This window comes from Lolium rigidum, chromosome 2 (genome assembly GCF_022539505.1).
Source record: "Lolium rigidum isolate FL_2022 chromosome 2, APGP_CSIRO_Lrig_0.1, whole genome shotgun sequence".
Classification (NCBI taxonomy): domain Eukaryota; kingdom Viridiplantae; phylum Streptophyta; class Magnoliopsida; order Poales; family Poaceae; genus Lolium; species Lolium rigidum.
Window position 1 is genome coordinate 216,343,333 of NC_061509.1, and position 21,667 is coordinate 216,364,999.

At 42.9% G+C, this 21,667-nt stretch overlaps 1 protein-coding gene across 1 annotated transcript; it reads right to left on the reverse strand.

The window, feature by feature from the left end:
* Positions 1–666: 666 nt before the first annotated feature.
* Positions 667–6,487, reverse strand: LOC124692943 (DNA-binding protein SMUBP-2-like). Its single transcript, XM_047226384.1, has 6 exons — positions 5,236–6,487; positions 4,840–5,123; positions 3,430–4,467; positions 1,863–2,031; positions 1,567–1,724; positions 667–1,388 (listed from the first exon to the last, which is right to left on the reverse strand). Exons 1-6 carry the CDS (start codon positions 6,272–6,274, stop codon positions 1,140–1,142), a joined length of 2,937 nt encoding a protein of 978 aa, XP_047082340.1. The 5' UTR covers positions 6,275–6,487; the 3' UTR covers positions 667–1,139.
* Between the last annotated feature and the right edge of the window lie 15,180 nt (positions 6,488–21,667).

Genomic DNA, 21,667 nt, shown 5'->3' on the forward strand with positions numbered 1-21,667 from the left:
CAGCTTGATAGTAAAAGTTTTTGGATGCTTTTCTGTTTCTATTTAGTAGCTCGTGTAAGCTGAGACTTGGTTTGGTTTCATTAACGAAAATGGAGCCGGGAGCGGTCCATTTGTATCCAAGAAAAACATAACACAAGACGGGCACCAATTCGAACCACACAAACAAGAAAGGTAACTTCTGATGCGAATAGGAGCTAACTCAAACTCAACCGTACAGCTAGTGTCCCTAGCCTCTCGCAACATGTTTTTTTTCATTTTATTACTCCGCACGTGCTTATTACATCCAAATTTTCGCTATAGAGAGGACATACGTAATTTCATCACGTTACCAGATGCGGATGTTGCAACAAATAATTGAACAAACATGACAGGGACAGACATATACACATCTGTAACTTGAAGACGTGTCATTCAACTGGAAGCTGGACTTTCCAAAAAAAAAAAAAACTCAACGGTGAATTGTCAATTCACCGTACATATGTGTTTGGGTATCCCTGCCAGCAGCATTAGAGTTTTACAGGAACATGAGTACCGTACGGAATATATAGTAGTACAACTGAAGTCTACATAAGATGCACGGAAATATGACTATACATCCATCACATTACATGAAACTGACGTTACCACGCATAATTCAACAATCATGATAAGGGAAAGGCAGAGACATACTGTAACTTGATGATTTGTCACTAACTGAAAGTTTTGAATTTCCAAATAATGCAATTTTTTTTCCTTTCCAATCAATACTGAATTGTCAATTTGCTATACATGTTTGTGTTGGGTATCCATGTCAACAGCATTAGAATTTACAGGAGCATGAGCATCGTACCAGGCAAGCATAAGGTTAGAGAAACCCAGGACAATGGAACTCTTCCTGCTGCTGAATTAATCATGTGCGCCAGTTCAGAAATGCAGGATCAGCTGGCCTTTCAGTTAAGTTCAACGACCGATGATTGGCCACACATCATGTCAGCCACACACCTGGCGGTTGGCGAAGCTCCTCCATGTCTTTCCATGAGTATTTTGTTTTCTCATCCTTGAGTTCTTCTTGCATATGTACATCCGTTGGCTCTTTGCATATATACATACTCATACGAGCATATGAATGATGTCATGATGAGAGTAACTAGTGATGAGTGCTAACCGATGGAAGGGAGGGATGGTTGATTGAAACCGAGGCCAGAAACCCCATCTAATGAACCAGGTGCAACATGTTTTACTTGTCCATACCGCCTGATATGACGGAGGAGCCGGGCTAGGAAGGTGCTGTGGCAAATGGTAGAGGTGTCACATACCACAGTGACATGCCGGCGTGCCCTTGTAATAGCCACATTCATGAGCCTGCTGTCACCCATGAACCCTACAGCTCCTAGAGGGTTTGATCGAACCTAGAAGCCAGCAGAAAAATACACATCACCGGGAGTAGGTTAAAAATTCATGGAGCTGGAAATGGAGTATGCAATGATTGCGATCTGAAGTGCCTGCGCTTATAAGTGTCATTTGCTTCAGTATTGTATTTGGGCGACATAATCATCAGAAAGATGTACGTTACCATGCAGTGCTTACCATTGATAGGACCACTGCATCAGCCTCCCTCCCTTGGAAGCTATCTATGGTTGAAACCTCAACCCCAGAAAGCCCTGGATATTCTTCTAACTTCTCCCTCAGTAACTGCACTTGAGCAATGTAAGGTGACTGAACAGCTATTTCACTTGAACATACTCCTGCAATCAGAATTGTAGCATGCTCGTAAGTTCAAGAATCAGAGCGTAGGAGTTAGGGGCAAGTCTGACTAGTGAATGAGAATACTGAATGATCATCTTGATGTGTTGGGATTAGAGAAACAGAAGATATGTATATACCACAATGTACAAGATTGAGAACATGTTGTGTAACTATATCTGCTTCTCCATCATTATAAAATGAGCCTGTGCCAGCAGGGTCAAAATGCTCCACACAATCCGTGTTCAGAATTCCATATGGCATTCGGGTATCAAGTAAAAGCAGTGGACACCGTGTTATCCATGTATCCTGAAATCACAAGGTACATCTTAGGTGCAACTTACACCGTAGCAATACAGAAGCAGTCCACACAGATGCATTCATGACCAAAATCTTCAAAAACAGATTTGCAAATGAATAGGCACAAAAATTAGACGCATCATGGCATTGTTAGCTGGTCCGAGGACTAAGAGTCCTGCAATATGCTTCACACATAACACTCTGAATAAACAATTATCCACAACATCTCTATGTGAAATAGAAAACTTTAACCTCTTTTCAAGAGTTGGACTTGAAATTCTTTAATACATGTGACTGAGCTGGAGGTTATCCCAACCTTCTTATAATCATAAATATGGTAAACACTGATTCATATGCGCCATACAGACATGTGGACATGTGGTTGACCATCCATCATAAAAAGTGAGTGAGTGTGGATTCGGTCTGCAGTATTTGGTGACTTGAGTTGATGTTGCCAAATTTCAATAGGGGGACTAGACGGCTATGGCCAAACTTACTATCATAAAACTAAAGAAAGCAATATCGGGATTTGCTTCTGAAAGAACGATCATGGTACTTACCCTCCGAGTTGAGTAAAACCATGACGGCTGGTAAATATTTATGTTTTTCTAAAATATCAGAACAAATTTGCTCTTAAATATCCTTGTGAATTACCTTTCTTTGGAATTCTTTTTCTAATGCAAGAGTTAAAGTGGAAAAAATAAACCCACAGCTTGAATAGGTTTAAGCACTGAGCACAAGAATGAAAAAGGATGTGCGCTGACTAGCTCCGGAAACACATGCTATTGTAAGGCAACATTTAAAATGTCAATGTTGTGTCAAAAATGTTCTCCAATTGAAATGGATCTGCTTTTTTTTAACCCGGAAGGGGAGGGAGCCCACGGTTTTTTAAATAGAAGAGGTGGGGCAGCAGAAATTTGCCCCGGACTGGGATCGAGCTCTGGCGGGCTGCACGCACCACCGCGACGCTAACCACCCGAGCACTACTCGGTTCTCGAAATATATATGATTAGAAAGAACTTAAAGAAACTGCAGTGGGAAGAAAATAGTTAGCCATGGTTGCTAAGTAATGGGTGTACAGAAACTAGCAAGAAGCCTAAGAACTCTCAAAATGATCTACAACTACAGTGCAGAGCAAAGTTGTGTTGTTACAAAAGTAGCAACCAATGAGCTGGGAAAGGATTAAAAAACGAAATGGCATATGATTCAGGTTCACTGGAACAACAAGATAAATTAATCATTGAAATTTGATATCAAGTTCACGATTAGACACAATGGTCAGCGGAGTTTTTTAAATAAAAGATTTCTCGATCGTGCCGAAGTTCAATCTTCAGCACCAAGCCAGAAAATATGATCATGCAGACTTGACACCTGAAAGGCTGAAACAGAAAGTATGCATATATGTACCTTCACAACTGGAGAGTCGGCAAGAAGATGTGAAGCAACAGAGTGAGACGACTGGAGCAACCCCTGATACATCTCTTTAGATGCCCAACTCGCTATTGAATCATGCATTCTATGCTGGACTGTCAGTCTTGTAGTAAGTAATCCATCATGCAATAATGAAGCCCTTTCCATCATAGATTTACCAAGCCCGCCTTCCAGGGCCTTCCTTGACAATATTGCAGGTGCAAGTTGGCAATGATCACCAGCAAGAATACAACGCTTCCCCTGCAGTATCGGAATCCAGCAAGATGGCTCAATTCCCTGACCTGCTTCATCTATTATTACTAAGTCAAAGGAACCAGTTTTCCGGATAAGCGGATCTGCTGCCCCCGTGTTAGTAGAAAGCACAACTTGTGCATCAGATAGCACTTCCATGATCGTTTCTTTTTCTTTCATTTCCAGATCCCTCCCAAGTTGCTTCAGCAGCTGACGAATGCCTGCAGCTAAAGAATCATCCACTATACAGTCCCTCAAATCCTTTCTTAAGTCAGTTCTCTTTCTCTCAAGCTCCTTCCTAAACTGACCAAGCCTTCCATTCACAATCTCTGCCAAGGACTTCGAAGCAACAGATGGTGATATCCGAGCAGGGTTTCCAACTCGCACAATGTTTAAGCCAGTACTTGACAACTTTTCAACCATATTATCGACTGCCGCATTGCTTGGAGCTGTCACAAGGACATTCTCACCCTGTCCGACAGCACGTACAATGAGTTCAGTGAGCAGGACTGTCTTGCCCGTGCCAGGAGGCCCCTGGATAACTAGAACAGGCCTCTTCTTGTTCAAGCCTAATGAGATTGCTCTTAACTGGGAGTCATCAAATGCATACCTCTCCGATAGCCTTTGATCATGAATACTCGATTCGTCCCAATCAATCAGGCAATTCTGTTCCATCTTCATCAAGTCTTTGCTGTCACCGAATAGAGTAGCTACAACACCAATGGAAGCACTACTTTTCTGCAAACCGTTCGTTTGAAGAAGCATCAATGCTTCAAGATTCCGCTGCCAAATAAAATAGTTGGTGAATTAGATGAACTTATCACTGACATTGTTAAGCTAAGAATAGAAGAAATGGGGATCCCAATTTCATTGTTCTTTCTTAAGGCTGAAAAATTCTCCGTTCTGGTTTTCTCAATTTCATACTACTCGGATATACCAGACATACCGGAAACAAAACATGGTTGCAGATATCAAATGGAAAGATTATGCTAATGCTGAAATTTAATATGTAAGAGCCAGAAGCTATAGTTGATCCTGGCAAGAAAGTTTCAGAAATCTTAATACAAAAATATGCTGAAGGAGGCCAAATTATTCAGAATTTCAGATGCTTCATTCCTTGACAAGAATCAACGTTCATGTGTATAATTTGAATACCTCGTAAGTAAGTGCATCAGCCAATCCCTGTATCCGGTCAATGCGCACACTTCTCCCAAATAACCTGGAGAAGGTTGGATCACCATGCCGAGATTCCAAAGCCACAGTTATGCTGCAGCCATCCTCCCCGAGATTATAAAGAAAACCTTGCATGCAAGAAGTGGCTCCCTCACCACGGCTATTACATGTTCTGACACAAACCATGTCCCCAGGTGACAGTGTAGTTGGAGGCAGCTTGTGTTCACCTTCAATTCTGAATAGAACCAAATGCAGGCCTCCCAACCCTGCAACCAGGGATAACAGAGAAAGTAGTTCCTTATTCAGTTTTTCAAAGTAATTGAGGATGAAATCTGAACATACAAAGAAAAGGAATGTAGCCAAGTTCTTTGCTCTCACCAGTTGAGCTGCTGACTACATTCAAGTTGCAAATGGTATCACACTGCTCCTGCTGAGCCTGCCCATGGGTCACCAAGTACTCAACTGGCTTGGGTGGCTCGGAATTGTTTTCGAGCATAGTGGTAGCATTCAGTTCCTCCTGTGTAAACTCTAGCTCCACATCTCGCTCAACTCGCAGCAGGTCTGACATATGCCTCACAAAGCCTTCAATCCTATCCTGCATCAGTCTCACCTTCTTGAGGCTTATGCCAATGCTACTGTGCACAGCTCTAGTCCGTGGCGTGGTTCTGCGCACAGCCGCCTTATGATTCGTAGAATTGGCCATTTCCTTCAACAGCTTCCATGCTTGCGTGGAACGCCAGTCAGAGACGAGGCCCTGGTTCTGGTAACTCTGGAGGACATCACGGAGCTCACGCTGGAAATGGTCGAACAGGGTGGGGTAGTGTGTGCAGGCCTTGAAGCAGAGTGCCTCCAGACCCTTGGGCATGGGGATGGCTGAGAGATAAGGTTGTGCCTGGATCACAAACCCAAGCTGGCTTTCTGCTGACCCCCAATCCAGAGTCAATGCGGCCGCGCCGAGGTCCATCATGTCACCCTGCAGCTCGGACGAAGCGAACTTGGATGCCATGGACTGCATCCCCTGCCTTAGCCACTCCACCACGCACCGGCCGAGCTCCTTCCGCCCTAGTGGATCGCCGTTCTCATACAGCGTCCCCACCCTTATGGACGCCTCCTCCACCGATGGCACGCACCCGCCTTGTTCTTGCTCTCCCTCGACCGTCCTGCTCCGCCGCCTCCTCCTAGTCCTGCCATTGCTACCGACAGGTCGAGACGCACCTTTGCTGGGAACGAATGGCACAGCCCGTACAGGCCTTTGCCTGGACGAAGAGATGCCCGGTGACCGCGGGGTCGACGGTGTTGACGGAGACGAAGGAGCAGCAGCAAGAAACGTGACCCTTCTCCTGCTCGAGGGCTTCTTTACAGCGCAAGAAGAGAACAAGAACCTACACGAGAGGAGATCAAGAGACATGCCGCTCATGCTCGCCCACAGCCCCAGCTGCCGGCGGAGAAAGAGGAAAAGAGCCGAGGAGGGAAGGAAGCGAGGAACAGACCGGCGACTCAGCTCGGCCTCGGCGGGTGAATCCTTACTGGCCGGTAGATATTCTCGGGAATCCCATGGCTGAAGCTGGGGCGCCTGGTGGGTGACTGGTGGCGCAGGAGGCGGCTACGTTACCCACCGTAGGCAAGTAAAGTGCCGTCTCCTGCTTTGGCTTCGCGCGGCTGGCGACCACGTCGTCTCCGCCCAGTTTCCATGGTCCCAAAAGCACCCCGGTACTGATAGCGCCCATCGGATCGGGGAATCGGGCGCTCCTGCTGTCCAACCAACGCATGGCGCGCGATCCCGCTGTCCACGCAGGCCCCGGCGCGTCCAGACGCTGCGTAGATGCAGATTCACTGGTCCGGTGGGGCTGATTCGATCGATCCAAAATCAGAAGAAGTGGCCGTGGATTCTGATGGACCACGTAAACGGAGACAAGAGAATCACGAGAACGCATGGCTGACAGGCATTAGAGCGAACAGGTTACCGGCGTCGCGGTCGGGGTGGGGACAGCAGTCGGGACCTCACGCGCTGCTCTGGACTTTGGACTGATGACACGCTCCGCGAGGCTGCTGCGCCGGTCAGGGACGCACTCGCCGGAGTCCTCGTCCGTGGCCGGCTGCTGCCGCGCCGCGCTCCATAGGTTGCACATGCACGAATGGCTCGGCACCGCGCGACTGGCATGAGAGTAATGATATCCCGTATCCGTCCAATCCCGTAACGTTGTGAGATACTGGAGTTTGGCGCGCGCCGTCGACCAAGTACGAAGAAGGTGATCCCAGCATGGGCGTTCACGACTCCATGAACAAAACCGGCTCAGGGAGGATGTGCCGGTCGTTGCAGGCTTGCAGCACGTCTTTGTTAAGACGAAGACAAAGATAAACCACAATATGAGGGCATCTCCAGCGACACGACGCATTTCGGACGTCCAAATTGTTCGCGGGCGTCCGTTTGCGTCACCAGGCGGTGTAAAAATGACCGCGAGGGGAGAAATGTCCGTTTGTGTTAGGGCTACCTCCAGCGGTCCGACGCATTTTGAATTTTTTTTTGTGTTACTTCTTTTCATTTTTTGTTGAATGAGCAAGTTTAAACGCGAAAAAGTAGTACTCAATGATGTCATGTTGCTCCAATCGAATAGATTATAGCCTAAACAATTCACCGGATACTTCAATCGAATAGGTTCAAACATATTTAACATACAAAGAAGAACAAATTTAAAAACATATAAACTAAAACTAATTTTTGGCCTTGTTAGAAGGCCCTGCCTCGTCGTCCAAACTCCTGCGCCTCTTGCTTGTCACCTCCTCGTCGGAAGAGGAACTGGAGGACGATGCGCCCGTCGAGGAGTTGAAACTGGAAGAAATGTCGTCTTCATCGTCGTCGTCGGTGAACGGACGACGACGTGCCGCCCGCGCCAGCGCCCTTGCCCGGGCTCTGGACTTCTTCCTTGCCGCCGCCTTGTCGTCCGCCGCCTCCTGCGCCTTCAACCGGGCGAACTTGGTGTCGAAGTCCTCCTCCTCCTCCGGCCCCTGCTCCTCGTCCTCGGCGTCGCTGCCAGCGCCGCCTCCGTCCTCCTCCTGGCCTTCGCTGGCATTGCCGCCTCCGTCCTCCTCCTCCTCCTCACTCGGCGTGGAGGCAGGGTCGTTGGGCGTGGAGCCCGGATCGCTTGGTGTCGCAGGGGATTCCCACCAATGCAGAAATCCGGGCGACTTGCCCTCGCTCTCCGAGTCGGACGGCAGCGTGTAGTCGGTCATGTCGTGCCGGTGTTGGAGAACGAGAAGAATAGGAAGAAGAAGGAGGCGGTTGAACTTGAATTACCGTAGATGTTGGGGTTATAATCTGCGGGAATTAACGGCGACGCGTATAACGAAGAGGCCGACGGTTGCTCTTCCGCGGTGGTTCGGCGCTCCATTGCGGCGGTTGGCGGGTTGATCGGCGCGGTTGCCACACCGGCGGTTGACATTCGCGCGTTGTGAATTCGAGGCCGATCGAACCTGGGTCGCTGCCATGAGGACCCATGGGGAAGCGAGCGGACGCTAGGCGCGACCGCGCAACGTCCGCGGAGACGCAAACCTGGCGCATATTTGTGTCGCGTTTGCGTCGCCGCGGACGCCCCGGACACGATGCGTCGCCTCACTGGAGGTGGTGCTAGACGCATTTCCGGTCCGCACGGACGCAAACGGTCGCTCGGCGTCCGTTTGCGTCGCCCCGTTGGAGATGCCCTAAAACACCCAAAAAGTACATGTAGAGATAGTGGTTATAAAATAAATGGTTACAAAATAAATTCTGAAAGACGCGAACTAATATTTGAGTTTGTCAAATATAAATTTCGAAAACAAAACATAGATACCAAAACCATATACATGTATACCAATGGAGGTTCTACCATAATTTAAATTTAAACCGCGATACGAAAGTTATGTGAATGTGCGCAACTATTAAACTAATCAACCAGCATCGTATGAGTACCAACACCAATATTTGAGGGAACAATAACAGAACTGCCTTGTCGAATTCACTAGGGAGACGACTAGACGAACAACTATTGTCGAAGACGTAGCATTCGGGACAAAAGTTGCGACGATACGCCTCCTATTGACAACCTTGATAGAAATTCCGAAATCGACATGGCGAGGCGAGATATAAAAGACCGTACCTATAGAATTTTAATCTTTCAACACCACCATTTTTTAAAGGAACATAGTAGAGGAAGCCCCTACAATGTTTTTTTGTTGAAATAATAAGAACCAAAATCAGCGCCAGTCTTGAACCTAGGTGGTTGGATTGTACATCCATTTCCCTAACCAAGTGATCTAGGCTCACTTCTTTTCAACACCACCATTGACGTCGAGAAGAACATCTCATCGCCGAACGAAGGGCGAAACATCTCTTATTGTAGATGGTATCATCTTTATTGACGCGGAGGCGAAAAAACAAGATGGCTACCGAAAGCCTAACCTAGTATCTTGAGATCATTATTTTTATAGAAAACTCAACTCATAGATTAGGTAAATCAACTTTTCTAATGATAATTATACCGTGAACCTCTAGGTAACTTCATAAGTAATGAGTGGATAATTACTACCTAGATAGCATGGTAAATATATCGATTTGGCGATCATAGTTGTACCGTAAACACATGGGTAACTTCATAATAAGTATTATGTAGAGAGCATGGTAACTGCATCAATTTTGTGATGATAGCTATACCGTACACACCTAGAAACGCTATAAGTACTAGGATGATAACTATATCAATTTCATGTTGACAATTACTCCCTCACATGGATAACTCTATAGGTACTAGGTTGGTAACAAATTGCCTAGAGAACTAGATTTAAATGACCTCGATGCAACACATTGGAGGGCGGCAAGCTCCACCCAGGGATGCCGACGACCTTGGCATAGTCACACACGGACAACGACGGACTCATCAGAGCGTCACAACCATATTACTTCCTCTTGTCAATAATTACCCCACATTTTGGGTATAGTCAAAGTTAAATTTGGTAAACTTTGACTAGATAATTAGAACAAAATATCAGTATCCACAATATGTAACAAATATTATTAGAATTATCATAAAATATATTTTTAGGTTACATGTATCAACTACCACAAATGTTGATGTATTTTTCTATTGCTTAGTTAAACTTTACAAAGTTTAAATTTGACCCAGCCTAAAATGTAGGGTAATTTTGAACAGAGAGAGTAGTGATGGCATCAACCACAGCTTGATGTTTTGGTTGGGGATTGAGATGTGAGAAGCAAAGTTGTGAGGAATACAAACATGGAACTGGTGCCGGATCTCAAGGGGATGGAAGAGGGAACTAACATGATGATGAGAGACCGACTACGAGCGAGAGCTAGTCGCCGTCGAGGCATTGGATCAACGGAGAAAGCAAAGCTTCTAGGAGGGGATATAGTGGAGAGAGAGAGGGGCCACAAACCAACAGTTCTTATAGCAATTATATCCTTGTCAGCAGGCTAAGATATTTATATTAGTAAAATCCTAGGTGGAAGAGAGGGGAGAAATAATAAATACGATGCTACATCTTCCGCTCAGCTATTGCAAAAAAGAAGAACAAAAAACTAGCGCCCGCATGCAGCCCACCTGTGAGCGCTAGAGTCGGTGATCTTATCCCATTGAGTCTTGCATGCCACTTCATGACATGCATATATTAAATATTTAAATAGTATATGAAGCCAACCTAGTAATCCCTATGTTTTGTTTTACTTCGCATTCTAGGTTTGTTCAAAGTGAGACTAGTTTGATAAAAAAAACAGGAAAATAGATCAAGAACGATAATATCTAAGGCATATAATATGAAAATATAGTTTATAGAGATTCTAAAAATATAGATTTTAGATTGTAGATGTTGATATTTTTTGCTAAATATTTAGTGAAACTTTATAAAATTTAATTTTGAATAAATCTACAACGCAATCTAATTGTGAACGGAGGAAGTAGCCAACTTATTTTATGGATGCTTATTGATGATGGCTTTTTTTTTGCGGGAAAAAGAAAAAAAATATTAAGAAGAAGCAGGGTTACAATCTTGTTCAATGGCCTCGTTAATTTTTCTAGAAGTAAATCCACAAACCAGATCACAGTTCTATGTGCCACCCTACCTAGCTTAGCAATGACTAACCATATTAGCATCAAAACTTATTTTTATTACACTGATTTCTCTCTCCCGTAAAGGTTCACGAATAGCAGAAATTCTAAAGGCATATACTGAAGTATTTGGAGTAGTATCCTTAATCAGCTCGGCCGCTTTAGAGAAACCCGTTTCCACTGCGAGAGTTAAAGTAGTCCAGTGCAAGGCTAGTTGCACTCCCTCCTCGATGGCTCTAAGTAGCGTCTCTGCAGCCCAACACTTCTGGCATGCAACGTCGATCACCTTGTCATGATGGTTCCGCAAGACCATGCACGTACCCGCGTTGTCATTCTGCGCGTACGCACCATCGACATTCAAATTCACGCACCCCTCATCTAGGGTGTATCTACTTTTTTTAATCTTTTGTCGTCCAAAAGCGTTCTTGTACTTGTTTTTGAAGTCCTCAGCATGCTCGGTAACGATCTTGCCTTTCTCCAAATCTGTATCAGGGTATTGTTTAATTTGTCGAACTGAGCTAAGGTAGATTACCAGAAACCTGTGGGAGCCTTCGATGGATGGGCATGGTTTGTCATGTGTCATCTCGTTGTGGTTGTGCCAGATTCCCACATTGTCATCATAATCTTCACCTGCTACACGTGAGGTATGTTATTCAGCAAACATAGCATCCACTCTGTCCCTGTGGGTTTAAGCAAGTTATCAGCTGGCAGCTTCCATTCATCCCTCATTGAAAGCCAAAGAGCATGTTGATGTGTGCAGTTGACACACGTTCGTTGGGAACCCCAAGAGGAAGGTGTGATGCGTACAACAGTGAGTTTTCCCTCAGTGTGAAACCAAGGTTATCGAACCAGTAGGAGTCAAGGAACACGTAAAGGTTGTTGGTGACGGAGTGTAGTGCGGCGCAACACCAGGGATTCCGGCGCCAACGTGGAACCTGCACAACACAATCAAAGTACTTTGCCCCAACGTAACAGTGAGGTTGTCAATCTCACCGGCTTGCTGTAAACAAAGGATTAAACGTATGGTGCGGAAAATGATGTTTGTTTGCGAAGAACAGTAAAGAACAGAGTTTGCAGTAGATTGTATTTCAGATGTAAAAGAATGGACTGGGGTCCACAGTTCACTAGTGGTGTCTCTCCCATAAGATAAATAGCATGTTGGGTGAACAAATTACAGTTGGGCAATTGACAAATAGAGAGGGCATAACAATGCACATACATATCACGATGACTACTATGAGATTTAATCGGGGCATTACGACAAAGTACATAGACCGCTATCCAAGCATGCATCTATGCCTAAAAAGTCCACCTTCGGGTTAGCATCCGCACCCCTTCCAGTATTAAGTTGCAAACAACGGACAATTGCATTAAGTATGGTGCGTAATGTAATCAACACAAATATCCTTAGACAAAGCATTGATGTTTTATCCCTAGTGGCAACAAGACATCCACAACCTTAGAACTTTCTCGTCACTATCCCAGATTCAATGGAGGCATGAACCCACTATCGAGCATAAATACTCCCTCTTGGAGTTACAAGTATCAACTTGGCCAGAGCCTCTACTAGCAACGGAGAGCATGCAAGAACATAAACAATACATATATGATTGATAATCAACTTGACATAGTATTCCATATTCATCGGATCCCAACAAACACAACATGTAGCATTACCAATAGATGATCTTGATCATGATAGGCAGCTCACAAGATCTAACATGATAGCACAATGAGGAGAAGACAACCATCTAGCTACAGCTATGGACCCATAGTCCAGGGGTGAACTACTCACACATCAATCCGGAGGCGATCATGATGATGAAGAGTCTGATGATGAAGAGTCCTCCGGGAGATGATTCCCCTCTCCGGCAGGGTGCCGGAGGCGATCTCCTGAATCCCCCGAGATGAGATTGGCGGCGGCGGCGTCTGATACGTCCAATTTGCATCACTATTTTATATCATAATTTGCTGTTATTCATTGATATATTTCATATTGGGACACAATACTTATGTTATTTCATCTATTTTGCATGTTTCATCATTATTGGAGGATCAAGCACCGGAGCCAGGATTCTGCGGGAAAAAGCACCGTCAGAACGCAATATTTCGGAAGATCAACTGTGGAAGGAAATTATACCAAAAACCCTATTTTTCAAGATGACGAAGGAAGCCAGAAGGAGGAGCCAGGAGGACCCAGGTTGGGCCCACACCCTAGGGCGGCGCGGCCCATGGCCTGGCCGCGCCGCCATGTGGTGTGGGGGGCCCACAACCCCTTTCGCCTCCTTTTCTTCGCGAAACCCTTCGTCCCGAAGACCTAAGCCACAGAGGGTTCCTCACGAAGAGTTACAGCCGCCTCTGCGGGGCGGAGAACACCAGAGAGAAAGAGCTCTCCGGCGGGCAGGAATCCGCCGGGAAATTCCTCCCGGAGGGGGAAATCGACGCCATCGTCACCGTCATCGAGCTGGACATCATCTCCACCGCCATCACCATCATCTCCACCATCATCACCGCCATCTCCACCGCAGCACCTCGTCACCGCTGTAGCAATTTGGGTTTGATCTTGATTGTTTGATAGGGGAAACTCTCCCGGTATCGATTTCTACTTGTTGTTGATGCTATTGAGTGAAACCATTGAACCAAGTTTATGTTCAGATTGTTATTCATCATCATATCACCTCTGATCATGTTCCATATGATGTCTTATCGTTTAGTTCTTGAGGACATGGGTGAAGTCTAAATGTTATTAGTGAACTATGGTTGAGTAATATTCAATGGTATGATATTTAAGTTGTGGTGTTATTCTTCTAGTGGTGTCATGTGAACGTCGACTACATGACACTTCACCATTTATGGGCCTAGGGGAATGCATCTTGTATTCGTTTGCCAATTGCGGGGTTGCCGGAGTGACGAAACCTAAACCCCCGTTGGTATATCGATGCAGGAGGGATCGCAGGATCTCAGAGTTTAAGGCTGTGGTTAGATTTATTCTTAATTACTTTCTTGTAGTTGCGGATGCTTGCAAGGGGTATAATCACAAGTGTGTATTAGTCCTAGGAAGGGCGGTACATTAGCATAGGTTCACCCACACAACACTTATCATAACAATGAAGATTATTTAGCCGTATGTAGCGAAAGCACTAGACTAAAATCCCATGTGTCCTCGAGAACGTTTGGTCATTATAAGTAAACAAACCGTCTTGTCCTTTGTGCTAAAAAGGATTGGGCCACTCGCTGCAATTGTTACTCTCGCACTTTACTTACTCGTACTTTATTCAACTGTTACATCAAAAACCCCTGAATACTTGTCTGTGAGCATTTACAAGTGAATCCTTCATCGAAACCGCTTGTCAACACCTTCTCGCTCCTCGTTGGGATCGACATTCTTACTTATCGAAGATACTACGATACACCCCCTATACTTGTGGGTCATCAAGACTATTTTCCGGCGCCGTTGCCGGGGAGTGAAGCGCTATTGGTAAGTGGAATTGGTAAGGAAAACCTTTACTCGTTTGTGCTGATTTTATTTCTGCTCGTCGCTATAAGTCATTATGGAGAGATCTTCTCTTCAATTTCTATTTGGGAAATCTACTACTACTGCAACGGTAGTGGATGAGGCGCCAGGTGAGGAAGTGATACCATATAAAATACCTATGAAAATTATTGAACGTGTTATGGATAACCGCTATGAAGGGGATGGAACTGTCCACCCTGGAGATCATTTATTGTTCTTGCATGAATTATGCGGTTTATTCAAGTGTGCAGGTATTGCTATGGATGAAGTGAGGAAGAAACTATTCTCTTTATCGTTGTCTGGTAAGGCGGCGCATTGGTATAAACTACTGGATAATGGGGATTCTCTTGAATGGAATGATATTGTGCCCCGGTTTTATTCTAAGTTCTATCCTCCAAGTGAAATTCATAAGGATCGGAATCGCATATATAATTTTTGGCCTCATGATGGAGAGAGTATTGCCCAAGCTTGGGGGAGATTGAAGTCTTTAATGCTCAAATGCCCCATTCATGAGCTTCCCGGTAATGTTATTATTGATAATTTCTATGCAAGACTTTCTTTTCAAGACAAGACCTTGCTGGATACTTCTTGTTCTGGATCATTTACACGCAACAAAGAAGAGTTTAAAAGGGACCTTCTTGATCGGATCCAAGAAAATACCGAAGATTGGGAGAACGACAAGGATAGAGAATCGGTATAATTTATGATTATAAATGCATTGAAGCTTTTATGGATACCGATAAATTTCGTAATATGAGTGCTACATATGGTCTTGATTCTCAAGTTGCTTGGAAATCTTTATAAAGCTTTTGCCTCTCATTATGAATTGCCAAAGAAGAATTTTGATAAGTATCATGAACCGTATAAAGATAAAATTGATTCATCTATTAATAAATGCGTTGTAGTTGAAACTGCTGATCATGTTATTCCTGAAGCTTATATTGAAAAAACTCCTTTCCCCGCGAAGATGAAGGAGTACTCTGTTATAAATAGTGCGGTTCATAAAAGTGAAAAGAAACCTGTAGAACCTGAAGAACAAATAAAAGTTGAACCTCGTCGTTGCAATAGTTAAAGATCTTGTGACTGAAAATGTGGAGGATGGTCATATTATTTTCTCGTGAAGATGCTTCTAATATTGTTTCACATCCTAATAAACCCAAACAAGCTAGTGTTCCTATGCTATCTGTTAGAATTGGTGATCATTGCTATTATGGATTATGTGATATTGGTGCAAGTGTTAGTGCTATCCCTTATGAGCTTTACACGGAGATTATGCACGAAATTGATTCTTGTGAACTTGAAGATATTGATGTGGTTATTCAGCTGGCTAATAGAGAAACTATTTCTCCAATTGGTATTGTTCGAGATGTGGAAGTTTTATGCGGTAAGATTGAATATCCTGCTGACTTTTGGTACTTGGTTCTGCTGCTAGTGATTATTGTCCTATTATTTTTGGTAGACCTTTTCTAAATACTTGTGGAGCTATTATAGATTGCAAAAAAGAGAAAATTTTGACTAAATTTGCTGGTGAATCTTATGAGTTTAACTTCTCTAAATTTACCAAAACTCCTTATAAAGCTGATTTGCCTAGTGCTGATTTTAAAATGGAGCAATGTGCATCTATTGTTCTTGTTCCTAACAATCCTTTGCAGCAACATTTGGAGGATAGCGAGAGTGAAGTTTTTAGGAAAGAAAGAGATGAGCTTGAGGAATTTTTTCTTCGCCAACCTATTCTCAAGCATGATTTACCGGTGGAAGATTTGGGTACAACACCGCCACCAAAGGAAGATCCTGTTTTTGATTTAAAGCCTTTGCCTGATAATCTTAAATATGCTCATATTGATGATAAGAAAATATATCCTGTTATTATTAGTTCTAAGCTTTCAGAGTTTGAAGAAGAAAGGCTATTGGAAATATTGAAGAAACACCGAGGAGCTATTGGCTACACTCTTGATGATTTGAAGGGGATTTCTCCTTCTATTTTCCAACATGCTATTAATATGGAAGATGATGCAAAGCCTGTTGTTGAACACCAGCGTCGTTTAATTCCGAAGATGAAGGAGGTGGTAAGGAATGAGGTATTAAAACTTCTTGAAGCTGGTATTATATATCCTATTGCTGATAGTAGATGGGTTAGTCCTGTGCATTGCGTTCCCAAGAAAGGAGGAATGACTGTTGTGCCTAATGATAATGATGAGCTCATCCCTCAAAGAGTAGTTGTAGGGTATAGAATGTGCATTGATTTTCGAAAAGTTAATAAAGTTACTAAGAAAGATCATTACCCTTTACCATTTATTGATCAAATGCTAGAAAGATTGTCTAAAAATACTCATTTTTGCTTTCTTGATGGTTATTCCGGGTTTTCACAAATTGTCGTTAAAACTAAAGATCAAGAGAAAACTACTTTTACTTGTCCCTATGGAACTTATGCTTATAGGCGTATGCCTTTTGGTTTATGTAATGCTCCTGCTACTTTTCAAAGATGCATGTCTGCTATTTTTCATGGTTTTTACGAGAGTATTGTAGAGGTATTCATGGATGATTTTTCCGTTTATGGGAATTCTTTTGATAGTTGCTTGCGAAACCTTGATAAAGTTTTGCAGAGATGTGAAGAAACTAACCTTGTTCTTAATTGGGAGAAATGCCACTTTATGGTTAATGAAGGAATTGTATTGGGACATAAAATTTCGAGAGAGGTATTGAAGTTGATAGAGCTAAAGTTGAAGCAATTGAGAAGATGCCCTATCCAAGGGATGTTAAAGGTATTCGTAGTGTTCTTGGTCATGCTTGGGTTTTATAGGAGATTTATTAAAGATTTCTCCAAGATTTCAAAGCCTCTTACTAATCTTCTTCAAAAAGATGTACCTTTTGTTTTTGATGATGATTGTAAGGAAGCTTTTGAAACTCTAAAGAAAGCCTTAACAACTCGCTCCTATAGTTGAACCTCCCGATTGGAATTTACCATTTGAAATTATGTGTGATGCTAGTGATTTTGCTGTAGGCGCTGTTCTTGGACAACGAGTAGATAAAAAACTGAATGTTATTCATTATGCTAGTAAAACTCTTGATGTCTGCTCAAAGAAATTATGCTACAACCGAAAAAGAATTATTAGTCGTAGTATTTGCTTGCGATAAATTTAGATCTTATATTGTTGATTCAAAAGTTACTATTCATACTGATCATGCTGCAATTAGATACCTTATGACAAAGAAAGATGCTAAGCCGAGGCTTATTAGATGGGTACTTCTTTTGCAAGAATTTGATTTACATATTGTAGATAGGAAAGGTGCTTGATAATCCCGTTGTCGATAATTTGTCTAGATTGGAAAATATTGCTTATGATCCTGTTCTCGTTAATGATAGTTTTCCAAATGAACAATTGGCTGTAATAAAGGTGAGCTCGCGAGACAAGTCCTTGGTATGCTGATTATGCTAACTTTATTGTTTCCAAGTACTTGCCTCCAACCTTTTCAGCTCAAGCAAAGGAGGAAATTCTTTTATGACTTGAGGCATTATTTCTGGGATGACCCACACTTATATAAAGAAGGAGTGGATGGTATTATGCGAAGGTGTGTTCCCGAATATGAACAACAAGAGATATTGAGTAAATGTCATGGTAGTGTTTATGGAGGACATCACGCCGGAGAAAGAACCGCGCAAAAGGTTCTACAATCAGGTTTTTATTGGCCAACTCTCTTCAAGGATGCGAGAAAGTTTATTTTATCTTGTGATGAATGCCAAAGGGTTGGTAATATCTCCAGACGTAATGAAATGCCTATGAATTATACTCTTGTTATTGAACCATTTGATTGTTGGGGATTTGACTTCATGGGATCTTTTCCGTCTTCAGAAGGTAACACTCATATACTTGTTGCTGTTGATTATGTTACTAAATGGGTGGAAGCCATACCTACAAAAAGTGCTCGATGGTGAGACCTCTTTAAGAATGCTTTTAGATATTATTTTTCCTAGATTTGGAGTGCCTAGATATATTATGACTGATGGAGGTTCTCATTTTATTCATGGAGGTTTTAGAAAAACTCTTGCTAAGTATGGTATTAATCATAGAATTGCTTCCGCTTATCATCCTCAAACTAGTGGTCAAGTAGAATTATCAAATAGAGAGATTAAATCTATTTTGGGAAAGACCGTTAATAAAACTAGAAAAAATTGGGCTAGTAAATTGAAGGATGCACTTTGGGCTTATAGAACTGCTTATAAAAATCCCATGGGAATGTCACCTTATAAAATGGTTTATGGGAAAGCTTGTCATTTACCTTTAGAACTAGAGCACAAAGCTTATTGGGTTGTTAGAGAATTAAATAAAGATCCTAAACTTGCCGGTGATAAGAGGTTGTTGCAATTAAGTTCTCTAGATGAATGGAGAAGCGAAGCTTATGAAAATGCTAAACTCTTTAAAGAGAAAGTTAAAAAATGGCATGATAGGAGGATTATCAAAAGAGAATTTAATATCGGGGATAAAGTCCTATTGTATCGGTCTCGTCTCAGATTCTTTGCAGGGAAATTACTCTCAAAATGGGAAGGACCGTATGTTGTTGAGGAGGTGTATCGTTCAGGAGCAATCAAAATTAGCTCTCTCCAAGGCAATGCTACGCAAGTGGTGAATGGACAAAGACTAAAGCATTATATCTCGGGTGATTCTTATAATGTTGATGTTGATATTATTCAAGTGGAAACACCGGAGGCTTTCATCAAAGGGCAAATTGACAGTCCGCCAGAACTCAACTTTGAATAGGTAACGATGATCGGTAATGAAAAGTATGCAATTTACTTTCCGAACAATATTTTTGTTGTTTTCGGAAAATATGAAAAATTACGAGTTCGAAACGGAGTGGAAAGGACGCACGAGGGGGTGCCACCATAGGGCGGCGCGGCCTGACCTGGGCCCGCGCCGACCTATGGTCTGGCCGCCTCGTCGCCCCTTTCCAACTCTAGTTCGACCTGGTACTTTCCTTGTGTCGTGAAAAATTTTGCTATATAATCCCCCGGACCCCTGGAGGCCCGTATATCGTTTTCTCGACGTGTTTTGTTTTGAGCTGTTTCTGCCAGGATTTGCTTCGGATCTAGAGCCATCATGTCTTCGTCGGAAACTCCGAAGGACAGCTCCGGCAAGGATGTTGGCAACTTGTACATGAAGGAGCTGAGGATGCACCCCAAGGAGTTGCTGCTCGTTGAAGGAGAAGCTGCAGATCAAGGATGTCCAGGGTCCTGAAGGAGAAGGAAGCTTGGAAGACAGGATGGAGAAGCTAGAACAAGAGGTTTTCAAATACAAGAAGATGGCTGAGCGTGAGGTGGATATCTTCCACGAGATTGTGTCCGAACTCATTGCTCGAACATGAGAAGGAAACCGCAAAGCTTTGGGGCGATATCCTCTCACTTCACGACACCACCAACAAGCTCCAAGCACAACTCTATGACGTTCGGAATCGAACCGTGAGTATGAAAACAGGTTTAAATACATAAGCCGTGCTCGCTAGTTTCGGGATTCCCGAGACCAAGATGTCGTTTCTTGATGGAGAGCCTCTTCCTTGGAAGTTTGATGACGGGAGTTCATCACCACCATCGCCGCAGGAGTAATTCATCATCGGTATTGGCATCCCCTTGGTTTGTTCCAAGCTTGGGGGAGTGCCGCGGTATCACATTATCACTATCTTTTACTTTTTATTGTCAAGTAGTGTCATATCATGAGTAGGGAAGTTATCATATAAGATGGGTTGCGGTTTGGAAGTGTCTCTCCTTTAGTTGGTTATCTATGTATCCCTTGGTGTGAGTTATCGTTATGGAATATTAATGAGAAGTCTTATCATTTACATATTGCACATCTTATTTTAGTTTGCAATCTCTATTATATGATTTACCTTGTTGTTAGTATTGGTATCACTTTGGGAGCATTGAATAAATCTATTTGGTTTTGGCAAACTTAGCATTGGTCAATAGCAACAACACTTTGAGGTTTAAATAGAAAAGAGAAATACATGTAGTTGTTTCATTGTCTTTCTTTCTTGTTAGCTCATAGCTTATTATTCTGAAGTTAAAATTGTTTGTGCTTACAAGGAAGATGCATGATTGTTTCTAATCACATGTATATTTGTTTGTTTCCTTCAACTCTTATGCTTGCTAATTAGCATTGCTAGCCAAAGACTTGTACTGAGAGGGAATACTTCTCGTGCATCCAAACCTTAACCCAAACCTATGCCATTTGTGTCCACCATACCTACTTACTATATGGTATTTTCTGCCATTCCAAGTAAATACTTCATGTGCTACCTTTAAACAATTCAAAACTTAGTATCTCTTATTTGTGTTAATGTTTTATAGCTCATGAGGAAGTATGTGGTGTTTTATCTTCCAATCTTGTTGGGCAACTTTCACCAATGGACTAGTGGCTTCATCCGCTTATCCAATAATTTTGCAAAAAGAGCTGGCAATGGGATTCCCAGTCCCAAATTAATTAAACTAAATAGACACTCCTCCATGGTATGTGATTGATGGACGGCACCCGAAGGATTCGGTTAGCCATGGCTTGTGTAAGCAAAGGTTGGGGGGAGTGTCATCATAATAAAACTAAAATAAAAAAAGGCACTCCTTCATGGTATGAGATTGTTGGCAGGCACCCGAGGATTCGGTAAGCCATGGTTTGTGAAAGAAAGGTTGGAAGGAGTGCCACACAAAATGAAAATAATATGGGAGCCGCTCTTTGAAGGTTTGTCTGGCAAGGGGGTTAGAGTACCCGCTACCAGTCGTTGACAACAACAAACACTTCTCAAAATGTTACTTTTATTATCTTTATATGATTGCAAAACTGAAAAAGCTCTAGCATATGATTTAATCCCTGCTTCCCTCTGCGAAGGGCCTGTCTTTTACTTTATGTTGAGTCAGTAAACCTATTTCCCTCCATCTCAAGCAAGCATTTGAGTAGTTGTGATCAAACCATTATATTGTGATATGCTTCATCATGTTTTTATTCTTCCTTGTTTAGTACAAGTTTTATCTGAATGAATATAGCTTTGCAAGTTATCAATGATCATGAAGAGATCATTATGATTGAGTATGCAAGTTGTGCCATATAAACTTTAATATAAGAGCGCTGCTCAATGAGATAAATATAATCTGTTAATTGTTCTCTGACCAAGAACGAAGTTTGCCATCACCAACTATGATTTCTTATGCACCTTTATT